The 18,623-nt window shown below is 35.3% G+C and overlaps 1 protein-coding gene across 2 annotated transcripts in view; it reads left to right on the top strand.

Annotated features, from left to right (window-relative positions):
* The window catches only part of HYCC1 (hyccin PI4KA lipid kinase complex subunit 1), an 85,948-nt gene that overhangs the window by 27,214 nt on the left and 40,111 nt on the right, over positions 1–18,623 (top strand). For both annotated transcript variants that reach the window (XM_061413695.1, XM_061413696.1), the window contains exons 2-3: positions 6,809–6,887; positions 14,834–14,935. In XM_061413695.1, the coding sequence (XP_061269679.1) occupies positions 6,837–6,887; positions 14,834–14,935 (153 nt within the window). In that variant the 5' untranslated portion in view covers positions 6,809–6,836. The remainder of the gene's footprint in view (positions 1–6,808; positions 6,888–14,833; positions 14,936–18,623) is intronic.

Genomic DNA, 18,623 nt, shown 5'->3' with positions numbered 1-18,623 from the left:
CATAATAAGGTATAGACCTTTTGTGACAACACTTTTATGATATGCTTTCTGGAAAGTTTCTTGAGGAATTCAGGAAACATTATCAGGGTTAAAATTAAAATGCAGCTACTAAAGAATAAGAGATTTAGAAATGTTTTATTACATACTGAAAATATAAAAAATTAATTTCACACAGACTAACTCTGCTTGTGAAATATTGCATTGAATCTTAGCAAGCTTTCTAATATAATTTAAAATATTCTTTTCCAAGATATGTTTGAGAAAAATAGGAAGTTAGTTACACAGTATGAAACACCTAATTTTGTTCCTTTTGCCTTTGAGAAGAATAAAGTTGTTTTTTAATGTGAGAATATATTTTAAAATATTACTTGAGATATCTAATTAGTTTTGTAAAACTTCAAAGTTACATAATCAAGACTGCCAGAAATGTTAAAAGATTACATCTTAGATACGAAATGTGGGGGTGAGATAGCAACTGTGGAGAGCTTCTTGCTGAGTGGTGGTAGAGAGAAATGGTTTTTAAAACACTGTTTCAATTTTGTGGTCCATTTGCTTCTTGTCCTACCTAGTCTTTAGAGGTACCTTTAGTCATAACTGTTATTCATCATGGAAGCCAGGACTAATGGAGAGATTTTTTAGAGTGCTGCAGTGTTTGGTAAGGACAAAGAAAAACTCTCTCAGCTGGCACACACTATTGCCTTTTCATCTTCTGTTTCTCTAGATACTTATTCTACATTTTATAAAATTCCATTAACCTCTTCTTCATATAATGCATTATTGTTTCCAGTCTCATTTTTTATATTTGTACATTTTCTATTTTTCTTAAGATACTTTTCCTTCTATGAAATTTTAAAAAACTCGTCATCTAAAAGAATTTTTAAGTTTTATCATATTTAGATTTGTTTCAAATTGGCTTGACTTGGTAATTTAAAACTGCATGAATGCCAGTGGAAATTTTTACTTTTTATTATTTTATGGTATAGTTTAATATTTTTATGAAATTACAAATTTAATTAAAAATATTTCTTTTTTTTTTTTTAATATTTCTATATTGTGCTGAGGATTTTTTACCCCATGGAAAGACAACGAAAATGCTTGAGTTTATTACTGTCCGTAAAACACAACTAATGATAAGTAAACAAGATTTGAATTTTCATTCATGTTTATAATTCAGTACTATAATTATTTCCCTTTTTTTAACTTTCAGCAACTAGATAAGAAATCTCTTCATAAATTAGTTTTTTTTGTCACCTCAGTTTAGTGCAGAGAGTGAGGTGTAATGGAGGAGAATTTGCTCCTTAGGTTTGAGAAGCCTTTGTATAATGAAGTATTATGAACGTATTGAAATGAAGCTCTAATAACGAATGGTGTAGAATGTTATCAGAAGATATGAATACGTGTTTGTGTGTTGATGTACTTTAATGTTTTGTTTTGTTTTTGAATACAGTATCATTTGGATTGGATACTAGAATAGAAATACATCAGAGCTTCAATAATTTTTTAAACAATTTAAAATTTCTAGAAAAGTTGCAAAGATAACACGGAGAACTCCTATATACTCCATACCCAGTTTCAGTTTCTCCTAATGTCATATTATCATTGTATATTTGTCATTACTATTACATTGCTGTTAACTAAATTTAAGTCTTTATTAGAAATTCACCAAGGCTTTTTTTTTTTTTTTTTGAAACTATCCCTTTTCTGTTCTGTTCAATATGATCCAATCCAAGTGACCATATTACATTTATGGTCGTGTATTTGAACTGTGGTGCTGGAGAAGAGTCTTGAGAGTCCCTTGGACTGCAAGGAGATCCAACCAGTCCATTCTGAAGGAGATCAGCCCTGGGATTTCTTTGGAAGGAATGATGCTAAAGCTGAAACTCCAGTACTTTGGCCACCTGATGCGAAGAGTTGACTCATTGGAAAAGACCCTGATGCTGGGAGGGATTGGGGGCAGGAGGAGAAGGGGACGACAGAGGATGAGATGGCTGGATAGCATCACTGACTCAGTAGACATGAGTTTGAGTGAATTCCGGGAGTTGGTGATGGACAGGGAGGCCTGGCGTGTTGAGATTCATGGGGTCGGAAAGAGTCAGACACAACTGAGCGACTGAACTGAACTGAAGTGTCACCTTAGGCTCTCTGGCCTATTAGAGTCTCTTAGTATTTTTTATTTTTCATGACCTTGTTAGTTTTGAGGAATATAGTTCAGATATTTTGTAAAATGTCTCCAAAATTAAGTTTCCTCTAATGTTGGTATCATGATCGTACTGGGTTTATTACTTTTTAGAAGGAATATCACAGAGATAAAGTAAGTGCCCTCTCATCATATCAAGGGTACATGATATTCACATGACATCATGGGTGTTGTTAACCTTAGTCAAGCCAGTGTTTATCAGATTTCTCTGCTGTAAAGTTACTGTTTTCCCCTTTTCAATACTCTTTTTCTTTGGAAGCAAATCACTATGACCAGCCCATTTTGGTCCATAGGGAGGCATGGACTAAACCTCCTGAAGGGGGATGTATCTACATTTATTATCTGAAAGGAAGGCTTGTCTCTTCTTCTCTAATATTTATTTATTTAGTCATTTATTTATTTCAATATGGATCTGTATATTTATTTTATACTTTGGATAATAATTCACTACTATGTTGTTTGTTTTGTTGTTCAAATTATTCCAACTTTGACTGTAGGGTGTTCTTTCCGGTAGGCTCAATAAATTAATACTAATATTTAAAATATTTTTTAATATGGTCCTGACCTGAATTTTTGGTCTAGGTTATGATCATATGACTGAGTTGCTGAGACAGGGAAGAAGTCAGTATTGTTGGAGGAGATTTTTAGGAATTAAGAGTTCACTGAGTGAGAAGAAAACACTAGATTTTAGAAAACACTAAGATTTTAAATATGAATAATTTGAAAGCATGACAATAAGCCAGAGCTAAAATCATCTAGAAATGAAGGAGAGGGATGACTGGAGGGGAGGGATTGCTTGATAGATGACAGCTACATGTGTTTCAGAACAGCGTTGGGTGGATGGGAGAGAGGGAGATTGATCTGAAATGGTAATATTACCTCTAGGACCAGTGGTTTCTTCCAGGATTATGAGAGGAAAGGCAGTCAGTCACTCTTTGAGAAGCTTTCAGGGAAAGCGGGTATCTTCAGAGAAGAGCCAGGCTTCTTGTTAGAACAAGAAGAAAGTGACATTCAGAAAACTGTTGAAGATTTAGAGGGTTTTGCTGGTAACAGATTTGTTAATGTCAGAAGGCTCAGGGAGAGAGAACTTCCTTCCAGAATTAGAGTGGAATAGGAGATGGGGGTAAAGTAGAGGGCCTGCAAAGAGTTATGAACATGTGCAAGTGTAACCTGGGAGCTGTAGTTTCTAGTGGTTCCTGACATCAACAGGTGGAAGGGAAAATGACATTAATCCTGATGGACCAGCTGCAGGAAGTGGTGGTGAGGCTGTGAAAGTTTCAGGGTGGAGGAGGTGTTCTGGAGGAGGTGTTCTTTTGGGCTCTGCAGAGGAAGGCAAAGAAGCATGCGGAGGGACAATTTCATGGTTGAGGGCTCCCATTTGACCTCTAACAAGTAAATAAGAGGCCCAGGGTGGTCTGAGGTTACTAATGTGTAATTTGCTGTTGTTCAGTTTCTAAGTCGTGCCTGACACTTTGGACTGTAGCATATGCCAGGCTCCTCTGTCCTCCACCATCTCCAGGAGTTTGCTCAAACTCATATGTTCATTGAGTCGGTGATGCCATCCAACCATCTCATCGTCTGACGCCCCCATTTTCCTCGTAAGTTCTTCCCTTCCCCTGCCCCAGTTTTACTGGGATATGATTGCCAGATAATTATGTATTTAAGGTGTACATGATGTTTTGGTATACCACAATCAAGTTAATTAACAAATCTATCATCACACATAATTACCAATTTTTATGTGTGTAGTGAGAACACTTAAAATCTACTCTTTTAGCAAATTTCAAGTATACATTATTATTAGCTATGGTTACCATACTGCTCATTAGGTTACCAGAACTTATTATATACTGAACTTACTTATAACTGAAAATTCGTACCATTTGGCCAGCATCTCCACATTCCTCCACTGCCGCCGCACCTGCCCCCTCCGTCCCGCCCCCCTGCCCCAGCCCCTGGAAACCATGACTTTACTCTCTTTTAACATGAGTTTGACTTATTCTACACATAAGTGAGACCTTGCAGTATTTGTCTTTATGTGTCTGGGTTATTTAACTTAGCATAAGATTCCCAGATTCATCCATGTTGTTGCAAATGGCAGAATTTCCTTCTTTTGAAGGCTGAATAATATTCCATTGTATGTTTGTATGTGTGTCGTATTTTCTTTATCCATTCATTTGTTGGCAGACAGAAATTCTTTTAGTGGAGTCCAATTTATAACAATCCCTTTATGATTAGTGCTTCTGTGTCTCTTGTTTAAATTTTTTTTTTGCCTACCTCAAGGTTTTGAAGGTATTCTCTTATGTTCTAAAAGCTTTGTTTTACTTTTTAAAATTAGATCTGTGATCCAACTGCAACTGCCTTTTGCATATGGTGTTAGCTAGTAGGTTATGGTTCTCTTTCTCTACCCCCTATCCCTTGTAGCTGTCTAGTTGACCTAACCCCATTTTTTATAAAGATTACCCTTTCCCTACTGAATTATATTGTCACTTTGGTCATAGATCATATCATCATGTATGTATAGGTCTGTTTCTGGCCATTCTGCTCTGTTTCATTGGATTTTATCAATAGTGATAATATGATAATACCACACTGGCTTAATTACTATGCTTTTGGTAAGTTTTGTAGTAAGCTTTAATATTTAGAAGTCCAAGTCCTCCAGCACTGCTGTTCTTTAAGATTGCTTTGACTATTCTTGATCCTTTTGCATATCCCTCTTGATTTTAACCTTTTAAAAATTAATTTTAATTAGAGAATTATTTTGAACTTTTGTAAAAATTTTACCTTCCCAATTCTTTGCAACTTCTGGTTCTATTTGTGATTGCTTTCTTTCTTAATTTACTAGATGAACAATGGATAAATAAAAAAGAAAACTCATGTGTATTTGTATTTACCTTTCTTCACAAATATATACAAATGTGTATAACAGGATAAAAAAAAAAGTAGATCTAGGTAGGAAGAAAATAAGGGAATGTGTGTAATATAATATTATAAATAAAATTAATCCTAGCCAGCTTTTTTGTGGAGAGAGTTAGGGTAGAAACTTTGACTCCCATTTTATTAAAATCAAAGCAAAGAGAATCTGCTGGGAGATTCACAGTATCCATAATATAAAAGCAAACCAGTTACTCTAAAGGAGACTTTTTCATGGTATTGAAAACTGAAGATGTGAATTTTTTGCTCTTTTGGATTTCAAAGGGGATAACACATGATCAAGCAGCGTTTTCATAACATTTTGGACATAAACTCAAAGCCTGGTTTATGTGAATGAACAGTACTATAAAATGAATAATATGGTACAGATAATATGGTTTTTTAATAGTTTGGCTTGATCCAAGGATAAAATTTAGAATAATAAAAGGGCTATTTTTTAATCCTAAAAAAGTAAAATGCATATCTCTCAAGTAATTCTTCATATATGAGTAAATGAATCAATGAATATATGTATTTTGTTAACCATTTTTAATAGAAATTAGACAATAGAAATATTAGAATGTATTCTTTGTAAACCTGTGTTGTTTATTTAAGATGTATCTGTATACTTTGATAGACAACTAAGCAAAAGTTGTATGAGCTGATAGTCTTCAGTAATAGTATTGCATAGTAAAACAACACTTTTATTGCCAGGTGCTTTTATTTACATTTTTTCATTTAATTTTCACAGTAATCATTTGAAAGTATGTATTGTGGTTTTTCCCATTTCATGAATGAAGAAAGGAAGGCAAATAACTTGCCCAAATTTATACTACAAGTAAGAATAGAATCAAGCTTCAGTTTCTGTCAATTTTGCCTCAGTTTCTTCTTACCTGATAATTCTGATGAAAATTAAGAACTCTAATGCAGGGTTTGTGCCTGACTTAGGAGTTTAGCAAATTCAGACTTAGCAAATTCAGATAGAACTAATAAAGTTTTCGCTCAAGAAACAGTCTACTCTTTTATAGATGGAGGTATGAAGAAAACTATATTGTACATTGACAGAAGTTTTGCTTGAGATAAATTTGTTTTGCATTTCCTTTAACTTCCTTTTTTTTCTTATTTATACTTAAGTAAATTCCAGTCTTCTGAATAGCTATTGTTGCATATTGTCATTATCTTGGATATTACCACTTTTACTTCTGTTTTATGAATATTAAGCTTCCAGGAAACCAAGTGGCTTGCCTAGATAGTTATTGTACTAAAGAACTGAAATATAAGCAAATTAAATTACTTTAATGTTTTCTATAAAGTCAAGTTTGGATGCATGTCTTTTTATATTTTCACAATTTTAAAATGTTTTCTTAAGTTGCATTATCTTTTTGGAATTATTTAATTTAAACTAAGGAAAAATGTCCAGTATGTTTTGCAGCTGACATTACTTACTAAAAGCTGAGTGAAAATTGTAGAGCTAATTTCATCATGTTATAATCATTTAAACTTTTGTCATGATTCTTGCATTTCAATACTGTTTGTGCACATTGGTTTTTTATATTAACTCAGTAATTTATGTTTGAAACTGTTTTAATTTCTCAATAAAAAAGTAGCTAAATTTTATAGGATTACTTCTGTCCTTGGTAATCTGACTATAAAGAAAATGTATTCAAAATTTTAGCGTTTTTCTATGTTAATTTTCAGGTTGAAGATTTAGAACAGATGTGGAAAGATGTTCACTTCAGAGAAAGGGGTTGTGGAGGAATGGTTGTCGGAGTTTAAGGTAATATTTACTGTTTTACTATAATAACTATATTCCAAAGAAGTTTTATCTGAGTTTTAAATTCCAGTGGCTTTCTTTTTTAATGACTAAAAAGCTAAATATCTGTGGAAGCAAAAGAATATTCCAAAAAACTTATTGGGGAATTAATTACACATAATAATCTTTCTGGAGAAGGAAATGGCAACCCACTCCAGTGTTCTTGCCTGGAGAATCCCAGGGACGGGAGAGCCTGGTGGGCTGCCGTCTATGGGGTCGCACAGAGTCAGACACGACTGAAGTGACTTAGCAGTAGCAGCAATAATCTTTCTGAGGAAATTGACTCTTTTTTTGCCAGGTGGTTTAAAGGTTTGTCTTCTCCCTTTTATGGCAACATCACAAGAATGGTTAAAGTCTCTGAAAGTTGATGTCACTCTCCCTAACCACCATGAACAATTCACGGTTGAAATGTTTCTCCCAATTTGGGGCAGCAGGGGAAATGGACATGATCAACAATGAGGAGAAGATGGGAAGATACTTGCACAACTTTCTATTAATGCATCTTTCTTTAGTTGGCTAACCCAGTGCCTGTAAAGGGGTATATAACTTTTGGTTAGTGGATGAAAAATAAAAACAATACCTCTGTTTGGTTATCTTATGAACTCTTCTCTATGATAGCTAAAATTATGTTTCTTTAACCAGTTAACTGGAGCTTCCCTGGTGGCTCAGTGGTAAAGAATCCACCTGCCAATGTAGGAGACATGAGTTTGAACCCTGGGTCGGGAGAATCCCCTGAAGAAAGAAAGGGCAACCCACTCCAGTATTCTTGCCTGGGAAATCCCATAGATAGAGGAGCCTGGTGTGTGGTAGACCAAGGAGTTGCACGACTTAGCGACTAAACAATAGCCTTCTTTTTGTCCTCTTTTTCTCACTGTTACACATAATTATGTGAGCTTCCTATCAGGAACCACAGGAATGGAAAGTTTGGGCTGGCACTTTGGTTTTTGTTTTTTTGTTTTTTTTGGTCCAGCTCGATTAGCCCAAGACCTTGGACAAAAGTCAGAGTTATTAGCTTGTTTCAATGAGGAACACCATACAATAGGTAGTGTGTAGGCATCTCACCAAACAAAAAAATAAATAAAAAATTTAAGGTGTTCAGATGAAATTTAAATGAAATAGTATTTTGATAGGCTCAAGACAAAGCAGAGCTATGTGTAATGGGGTAAAATCAGACCTGGATTGTGAAGTGGACCCATGGTCATGTTGTCTTTAGAAACTACAAAGTTAACATCTGGGTGGAATGTTGGGTTCAGAAACCCCTTATCTGAAGCCTGGTTCTCTGTATCTAGGTGACTCACATCCTCCAGGCAAGCGTGGGATGTTTCATTCTTATTGATACATGTTTAAAGAGCAAAACTTTTGACATCTGTGATTTTAGGTAACAAAGCTTCTCACTGAGTAAGAATACAGAAGTCATTCAAAAATGGAGATTCAAGAAGGAGAGGACATATGTATACCTATGGCTGGTTCTTATTGATGTTTGACAGAAAACAACAAAATTCTGTAAAGCAATTATCCTTCAATTAAAAACTAAATTAGTTTTTTTTAATGGAGGTTTTTATGACACTTTTCAGCTGTAGTATGTCCTTGAGAGAAGAAATGTTTCCTGTTAATTTTGTAGCTGGCCATAGCCGTTGTTGTTATCTCATCCTGATGAATGACAGAGATTTTCATTTTGTCAGCTTTTGTAGTCATAAATTATCTTTCTGTGGATCCCCTAATTCATAGAGTGGTATAGTTATGCATGCACTTATAGAAGTGCACTGTGTATAGACTGCATGTAGTGCCATCTACATATTCTAACAGTTTAAATAAATCTGGTGTGTGCCTTTTTTTCTTACATAAGTTGTCTTTGTGTTTTTAAGCTTTTTTGTTTCTGTTTCATGAGAGTTTAATATGGTTCATTATCAAGATTTTTTTGGCAAGTTGATGAAAATTGTCGTTTAACAGCTGACTACCACTTCTGGGATATTCTTATGTTTAATGGTGAAGTAAAATTTGCAAAAGGAAATATAGCCATTAAACCATTTTATAATATGGGAATTGTGGCAAGAGGGCATGATGAAGGTTGGAGAACATAGGGGAGGAATCAACTATTAAGGCAAATAATTGAAAGTTATGGCTAATTCTCTTCCCTTATCATCTGTTTGTTTATTCTCTTCCATTCCTGGGAAGGAAGCTTTTTCATTGAGAGAATAGAAGTAAAATCCTGGACCCCATGAACTGAAAAGTTATTTAACTTTCCCCTAACCATCCAAAAGTAAATATAGTCAATTTGATATAATAAATGATATACATTTTTGTCAAGTATAAGGGAAGATATTTCCTATTCTTTGGTTAATATGGTAGTCATTTCTGAAAATTATTTTGAATTGTGACCTAGATAATCACGATGGTGAGATCACTGACTTAGAGCCAGACATCCTGGAATGTGAAGTCAAGTGGGCCTTAGAAAGCATCACTACGAACAAAGCTAGTGGAGGTGATGAAATTCCAGTTGAGCTATTTCAAATCCTGAAAGATGATGCTGTGAAAGTGCTGCACTCAATATGACAGCAAATTTGGAAAACTCAGCAGTGGCCACAGGATTGGAAAAGGTCAGTTTTCATTCCAATCCCAAAGAAAGGCAATGCCAAAGAATGCTCAAACTACCGTACAATTGCACTCATCTCACACCTAGTAAAGTAATGCTCAAAATTCTCCAAGCCAGGCTTCAGCAGTATGTGAACTGTGAACTTCCAGATGTTCAAGCTGGTTTTAGAAAAGGCAGAGGAACCAGAGATCAAATTGCCAACATCTGCCGGATCATGGAAAAAGCAAGAGAGTTCCAGAAAAATATCTATTTCTGCTTTACTGACTATGCCAAAGCCTTTGACTGTGTGGATCACAATAAACTGGAAAATTCTGAAAGAGATGGGAATACCAGACCACCTGATCTGCCTCTTGAGAAATTTGTATGCAGGTCAGAAAGCAACAGTTAGAACTGGACATAGAACAACAGAATGGTTCCAAATAAGAAAAGGAGTATGTCAAGGCTGTATATTGTCACCCTGCTTATTTAACTTATATGCAGAGTACATCATGAGAAACACTGGACTGGAAGAAGCATAAGCTGGAATCAAGATTGCTGGGAGAAATATCAATAACCTCAGATATGCAGATGACACCACCCTTATGGCAGAAAGTGAAGAGGAACTCAAAAGCCTCTTGATGAAAGTGAAAGTGGAGAGTGAAAAAGTTGGCTTCAAGCTCAACATTCAGAAAACGAAGATCATGGCATCCATCCCATCACTTCATGGGAAATAGATGAGGAAACAATGGAAACAGTGTCAGACTTTATTTTTTTGGGCTCCAAAATCACTTCAGATGGTGACTGCAGCCATGAAATTAAAGATGCTTACTCCTTGGAAGGAAAGTTATGACCAACCTAGATAGCATATTGAAAAGCAGAGACATTACTTTGCCAACAAAGGTCCGTCTAGTCAAGGCTATGATTTTTCCTGTGATCATGTATGGATGTGAGAGTTGGACTGTGAAGAAGGCTGAGCACCAAAGAATTGATGCTTTTGAACTGTGGTGTTGGAGAAGACTCTTGAGAGTCCCTTGGACTGCAAGGAGATCCAACCAGTCCATTCTGAAGGAGATCAGCCCTGGGATTTCTTTGGAAGGAATGATGCTAAAGCTGAAACTCCAGTACTTTGGCCACCTCATGCGAAGAGTTGACTCATTGGAAAAGACTCTGATGCTGGGAGGGATTGGGGGCAGAAGGAGAAGGGGACGACAGAGGATGAGATGGCTGGATGGCATCACTGACTCGATGGATGTGAGTCTAGGTGAACTCCAGGAGTTGGTGATGGACAGGGAGGCCTGGCGTGCTACGATTCATGGGGTCACAAAGAGTCGGACATGACTGAGCGACTGAACTGAACTGAACTGAATGTGCATTGAATTCAGCTCTGTTTATGTTTGGTAAAGAGGTTAAGGTTACCAGACAAAGTTAGCAACATACTAAAAATAATAGAAGACAGGAAAGTACATAAGAACAAATCTCTTACTTTTAAAATTAAAGTATCTTGTCTGTTGAAATGATTTGTTATGTTAGTTACATATTTTGGTTAAAATATTTAAGAAATAAAATTTAGAGATTATTTATCTGTCATTCTATCTGAGTTTCTGCTTGGTTGTTTAAATTAATAACCGTGGTGCTAATAAGCCAAGGTCATCATGATTGATAAAGTAAGTGGTACAGGGTACTTGAGACGGAGAAGTCAAAATTTTCCTCTGGTTTTACAGTGTTGGACAAATCGCATAACTTCTTTGGGTCTCAATATCCTCACCAAGAAAACTAAATAGGTGGTGTGTGAAGATGATTTTAGCTCTACACTTTTCCATGGGTGCAGCCTGAACTCCCAGACTCATAACCTCACTCAGCATTCTCTCAAATGCACAGGATAATGTAGTTTGCTTTGTGCTTTTTTTTTTTTTTTTCTTTTTTGCCTTTGGACAAACTAGCATCTACTCCAGCTTTGGGCCTTCATTAATATTCTCTTAGTATACCAACAACTACAATACTCTTGCCTGGAAAATCCCATGGACTGGGGAGCCTGGTAGGATGCAGTCCATGGGGTTGCTAAGAGTTGGACACGACTTCACTTTCACTTTCACTTTTCACGTTCATGCATTGGAGAAGGAAATGGCAACCCAGTGCAGTGTTCTTGCCTGGAGGATCCCAGGGACAGTGGGGTCTCACAGAGTCAGACACGACTGAAGCGACTTAGCAGCAGCAGTATACCAACAAAGTAATTAGACTCAGACTTCATTATTTTAAGATTTCATGAGTTGTTAGTTCAATTTCTATATTTCAAATACTTATTTGTAAAATGTTATCTTACAGATTGTATTGTGTTTTTCTTAATGTTATGTGTAGATTTATATAGCAGATTTTTTTATTTTCTGGTAGTCACTGAATCAGAATATGTGACTCAAAATCTAGTCTTACATGTAATGTTGTTGGTAAAAGTTGTTTTATTTATTGGTTCTCTATCCATCTGTCCATCTTCATTAATTCTCTTCCATCTAACCTGTATCACTTCCTTACATTTTATAAAAGCCATCTGCCAAATGATACTTTAATATGAAGCATCTGTCTTCTTCAAATTTTGCCAAGACTAATTTCTACCATGTTATCCCATTATTACTTCTTTTGTCTCTAGTTCTGCATTCTTCAAAGTGAGAAAACTTAACTAGTATTTAAGAAGGGCCAGTACCTTTGAACTAGTACAATGTAAATTTAAAGGTTTGTTGTAATGGTATTTAAATCCATAGGCTCTTTTAGATCTTAAGGTTTTCAAAGCACTGTTCATAAACACAGCAATTGTATTTTCTCTCCTTCTGTTGACAAAAGTTAACTTTTTTCACATTCACAAAATGAAATAATGACAGAATTGTACTAAAATGTAATAGCTCACTAATTTTTAGGAGACCTTTCCTCTCATTTAACAGTAGTAGCCTAGGCCCAGAATATTTTCTAGAACTTGTCTTTTTGGAAAAGAACTGTCTTTTTACTTTTGGCTATTTCACAAAAAACATTTTACCTCATGAGGGTTAATTGGTACATAACTAAAAATTGTAATTCACACTTTTAATGACTGTTTCAGTTTTAGGCTAGATAGTGCATGTAAAAATCTTTTTATTCACTAATCATTTTTTAAGATTTATTTTTCAATTCACTTAGTTTGAAGTTTTATGTTTAGACACACATGTGCACACACACATTAATGTGTTTTACATATACAGCTTAGGTTCATTATTTTCCAGGCAATTAGACATCTGTTGTTTATTTGACAGTTACTCCCTTTTATATAAATTCCACCAGTATTAGGTTACTGTTGATCAAGTAACAGAAATGGAATGTTGCCTGGAGATCTTTTGTTACATGCTTTTGAAATATTGAAGAAAGCCCTAATCTCTTCTTTATGTAAGCAGTTGCAGTGAAACTCTCTCCTCCCCACCCAAAGAATGGTGGAAGGTTACCGGATAGTTCACGTTTACTTAACCATTCTGGTAAACAAAACTGTCCTTTTAAATTAAAAAAACAGTCTATTCACTTATATATCCTAAGGTGAAATGTGACCTGTTTTTCAAGAATCTACTGAAGAGTAACAGTGACAGTATTTATTTCTTATTTTGTTCATCTATTATATAATGTCTGCAGCAAAGATTTGAGTACAAGACCTTGTGCTGAATACTGTGGATGGAGAGATAAGATAGGTCTTGCCTTTGAGGAATTCACAGTAAAGTTAAAATGAATCAAATATCCTTATTATAAATATGCTGTTTAATTTTCTATGTCTATTTATGCACACATTTACCTATATATACTAACCATAACCCATTTTAAATCATAAAATACTAGGATATGGGACATGGAAGAAATAATGTATATCTTACAATTACCAGTATCTTGAGACATTAGAAGCAAGGTATCACACGGACCACAGCTTTGCCTGACTCAATGAAGCTAAGCCATGCCGTGTGGGGCCACCCAAGATGGATGGGTCATGATGGAGAGGTCTTACAGAATGTGGTCCACTGGAGAAGGGAATGGCAAATCACTTCAGTATTCTTGCCTTGAGACAAGGAGATACAACCAGTCCATCCTAAAGGAGATCAGTCCTTTAGGTGTTCATTGGAAGGACTGATGCTGAAGCTGAAACTCTAATACTTTGGCCACCTTATGCGAAGAGTTGACTCATTGGAAAAGACCCTGATGCTGGGAGGGATTGAGGGCAGGAAGAGAAGGGGATGACAGAGGATGAGATGGCTGGATGGTATCACCGACTTGATGGACGTGAGTCTGGGTAAACTCCGGGAGTTGATGATGGACAAGGAGGCCTGGTGTGCTGATTCATGGGGTGGCAAAGAGTTGGACACACTGAGGGACTAAACTGAACTGAACTGAGACATTGTATCTGCTGCAGGATAAACATTGTTGATTAGTTGGTTGATTGATAGAAATACTTTTCCTAGGAAGAAATAAAGACTTGGAAGACAGAAGTTGTTAAAGAAGGCCATACTCTAGAAGGATAGGTTTTTATCATTTGTTTTGAAGGTTTTTTTTGTTTGTTTGTTTGTTTTTCCAGATTTCCCTACTACCTTTACCCAAAACTGTCTGACTTACTACTGGAGTTTTCTCTCTTCCCATTCCTTTTTGGTCATGGTGTCCTTTCTGAAAGGGTGACCCTGCCAAACTGTGGTTAGTTGTTGATATTTTAAATGGCATTAGGAAAATTTGTTGGTAGTGTGGCTATCTTTTTCTCCATTCCAAGAAGTAAAAACTTCCCCCCAGTTCTGTAAAGGAGAACAGTCTTACTTAACAGACATTATATGGTCTGTGGCTTTAAGGTTTGAAACATTAGATCCTTATATAACATGTTTATTAAGAAACAGGATAAAATACTGTTAATGAGATTGGTAAGTTGTATGTTGCTACAAAAAATGTATCTCTGGCTTTACAAATGATTCGTATTCTTATTTCCAACTCCAAACTATGATCAAAGATGCAGTGTTGATATTTGTATCCCTGTTGATGTTGAGGATTAACTGTATCTTTTGTTTTATTTTTACCATTTTTTTGTTGAGATATTATTCACATAATGAAAAATTCACTGTTTTCAGGTGATAATACAGAGGTTTTTACTGGTTTTAAAAGGTTGTGCCATTAATACCATCATCTAAGCCTTGGATATTTCCATCACCCCCCCAAAAAAATCTGTATCTAGTTAGTCACTCTCAGTTCTTCCTCTTCCCAATTCCCCCTCCCCCAGTTTCTGACAATCTGCTTTCTGTATTTGGATTTACCTATTTGGGACATTTCATAAAAGTAAAGTGTATTTTTTAAATTTGTTTAGACACTACCAGAAACATCTTTACCAAATTATGCTACAAATTTGAAGGAAAAGAGTTCTTTAGTTTCATCTCTCTATAAAGTTATCCAGGAGCCACAAAGTGAGGTAAGTACTCTCAGAGTTCATCGTGCTAGTAGTTTTCATTTGATTGATTTTTAATTTCTTGTTGTGAAATATAATACATATATTTAAAAAGTAGTAAAAGTAGAGTTTTAAAAACTGTAATATATATTTTGCAGTGTTTAACTGATTCCTTTTGAGAAATGAATAGAGAGGTAAGAATACTTTATATTCAGAAAAATGGCAGAATAAAAAAAATTATGATAAAATGAGCTCCAATGTATCATCTCCTAGGCCAAGAATTAGGATCACCATATTCCAAAGCCATCTCTGAACATGCTGCTGCTCCTCTTTCTGTGTATTATGTATGTATGTGTCTGTCTGTCTCTCCATCTGTGGGGATAACCTTGGAGAGCCTGGGTCACTGCATTCATTTATTCATTCAGCAAATATTTGTGTGTCCGTTATGTGTCAGCTGCAGTGCTAGGCAAGAGAAAATCAAAGATGTACATGGCCTGTGTCCCAAAAGAGGAAATGGAGAAAAGAAGTAAATACATACTTTCAGAGCAATGCTTAACTGAGTCCAGATGGATTTGCACACATTTTCCAGTTGTAGAAAGTAAAAGGACATTGCAAGCTGAAGGGAATAGTATATGGAGGCCTGAGAAAATGCAAGAAATTTGAGTAGCTAGTAGTTTGGTTCTGGTGGTAAGTTTTTCCCAGCCCTTGCTTCTTTTCTCTGCCTTCCCCTCTCCTGCATTTCCTTTGCATTTTTAGATAGCAAATTTAGTTTGAAAGTGATAAAGTGAACTGTACTCCCACATTCTGGTGCTTATAAATCCCACCATTCAAAGTAGAAATAGATAAGGATTGGAAATGGTGAGGAAAATAAAAATGCATGGGATGCAGATAAAAGCAAATAATCTATTTTTTAGCCTGATAAATGTGGTAAAGACAGTGTGTATCCTGTATTCTTAAAAAGAAAACTCAGTCTTAAAAAAATGTACTCAGAAGTACTTCTCAGATATAACTGTGTGATCTACTTTCGGGCTTCCCTGGTGGCTCAGCTGGTAAAGAATCCGCCTGCAATGTGGGAGACCTGGGTTTGATCCCTGGGTTGGGAAGATCCTCTAGAGAAGGGAACGGCTACCCACTCCAGTATTCTGGCCTGGAGAATTCCATGGACTGTGTAGTCCATGGGGGTCACAAAGAGTCTCCTTTTGCTCTTTAGAATATTTTGTATCTTAATGTGGAGATATAGTATTCCTAAGAACTTGATGTCATTGTCTGTTGGCATTTTTGAACTTTGAAATGTTGATTCTACTTTATTTGAAATCTGGGAAATTTGGTATTTGGATTTTTACAAGTAGTACCTTTTCATTATGTGGTTAAATTCATTTGATAAATATTCATCGAACACATATAATGTGTCAGAAATCACTTAGAAATGTACAAAGTAGAATAACTTCTTTATCTTATAGATTAGAACTTATATTCTGGTAGGTGAGATAAACATTAAACAAATGCCTAAATGTGTAATAAAATGTTAGTGGTAAAACTATGAAGATAATAAAGCAGAGTAGGGGAAGTATGTGTTGGGACTGAGGAGGTGATGGTTGAATTAAGGTCTGAATGAATTCGAGCAAGAAAATAAAACTGGGGGCAAGAGCTTTCCAGAGAGGAAATAGTGCAAAGGCCCTGAGGTAGGTATGCGAGTCAGGCTCAAGAAACTGTAAAGAGGCAGTTTATAGATAAAGTGAAGTTTCCTTGACTGGTGCTTTTAATTGACTGTAGCTTTAAGATAGGCATAGGATTAGAGGCTAAAAATGCTTAGGTTTGTTAGGAAGCCAGCTGTTTTTTTTTTTTGAAAGAGCCACATGAAATCTTTTTGGTGTTTTAAACATAGGGAGCCCAGAGTGAGAAGTCAGTTCCCTGGCTACTGGCACCTAAATATTAGTCCCCTCCAACTTCTCTGTATCTTTGTCCTATCCATATGTCTCAGTAATTGTTCAATGAAAAAAAAGAAGTTTGGAAAATTCTCTTGTAAATTTACCCAAACTTAGCTTTTTCCATCTTCTTTAGTCATTTAAAGGCATTTTATGGTACATTTCTTATTACCATTAAAATTCTCTTAAGATACAGCTTCTTACTTATGAGTGGATGATTGTAAAAATTCATTTGTAACTCAGTTGTTACAGAATTCATAATGTATTTTAGAAGGGAAAGAAGGTACATGATGATTAGACTATAGAAGACCATTTAACATATCAAAATATATTAATACTTGAAGTACAATTCTCTCTTAATATTGTAAAACCTACCCAATCAAGTTTAGTAATGTTTCCTTGAGAAAATGCATTAAAAAATTTGAGCAAGACACTAGGAATGCAGCATATTCTAATGCCCCATTATTTGTCTCAAATATAATCAGGTTAAATAAGTCCAACACTGCCTGTGTTTCCCACGTTGTATGTTGTCTTATTCTTTTCTGACATTTTTCAGGTGTGTTTATGAAGTAGTTAAAAAGTCTTGGCTTCAGTCTGGCCTTCCTGAACTGTGTGATTATTTTTGGTTTCAGTAGCTTCTTTGTCTCAATTTGCTTATGTAGAAAGAATACATTGTTAGGGTAAAGACATTGCATCCTAGTATTGTGGGAATTGAATGGGTTTACATATATGAAAGTACTTTGCAAGTGTAAAACCCTGCATAAATATTGGTATTTATCTCTAGTGGTTTGATATACTTAATTTCATCTAATCTTATTGCAATGTGTAACTGCTACATCCCTTTTGAATCTATCTTCATTTGGTTCTGCTTTCATAAATCAAAACTCTGTTTTAGATGTTAAATGAATTTAAAAGACTGGAGTGTTTTGATTAAAATTGATTATGTGCTCATGCAGACTATCAAATAAATTTTCACCATAAAGTTTTATAAATTTTCAAATACTTGTTAGACTATATTGATTTAATCAAAGATTTCCTGGGTATTTAGAGATGAGTGATGTCACACCATAATTTACCAGATTATTGGCACTGGTCCACAAAGAAATTTTAAAAACTCCAGTCTGAAAGCTAAACATTCCCATAACAGTCTTTCTTCCACTACCCGCCTCTTCATTCTTGCAAATTAATTCCTACCCTAAAATCTTTTCTCGTAGTCTTTGAGTGGCGTTACTTTGCCTCTGACCCTTCTGTTTCTGTTATCTTTGCCACGCCACATTGGACACCTTTTGCCCTCTAACAACCATTTTCAGAGTGGAAAAATGTTCTTTAACTGTAAGAAGATAGTATTTCAGTAGGAAAGACCAATTTTGTCGGTTTATTTTTTTTGTCGATGTTTATTAAAAGTATAACTTTTTCTTTACCTTGCATAAATAATTCTGACTTTAATTGTATCAAGTTTACATATTGAACTTTTTTGAAATCAAGGCATCCACTTTAAATCAGTTTCTGTTCATTCCACTTATTTGTAGTAGAAAATCTGTTTCTTAAGTTGATGTAAATCTATTGCGTAAGTTGGGGAAGCGAATGAACTCCCATTCACTGAACTATAATAATAGCCTGTTTGAAAAATAGCCCTGTGAATCTCTTGACATATTTGTAAGTGACCTGTGTGTGATTATTGTATATGCTTTAAAGATACACTGATCTCTCTTAACTGAATACCTGTGGGGGTGTTGGGAGAAAAATGGTTATCAGTAAGTCCAAATCATGTCTAAAACAAAATGACA

This window comes from Bos javanicus, chromosome 4 (assembly GCF_032452875.1).
Source record: "Bos javanicus breed banteng chromosome 4, ARS-OSU_banteng_1.0, whole genome shotgun sequence".
Classification (NCBI taxonomy): Eukaryota; Metazoa; Chordata; class Mammalia; order Artiodactyla; family Bovidae; genus Bos; species Bos javanicus.
The sequence above is the reverse complement of the archived record's forward strand: the minus strand, read 5'-3'. Positions and strand labels throughout refer to the sequence as shown.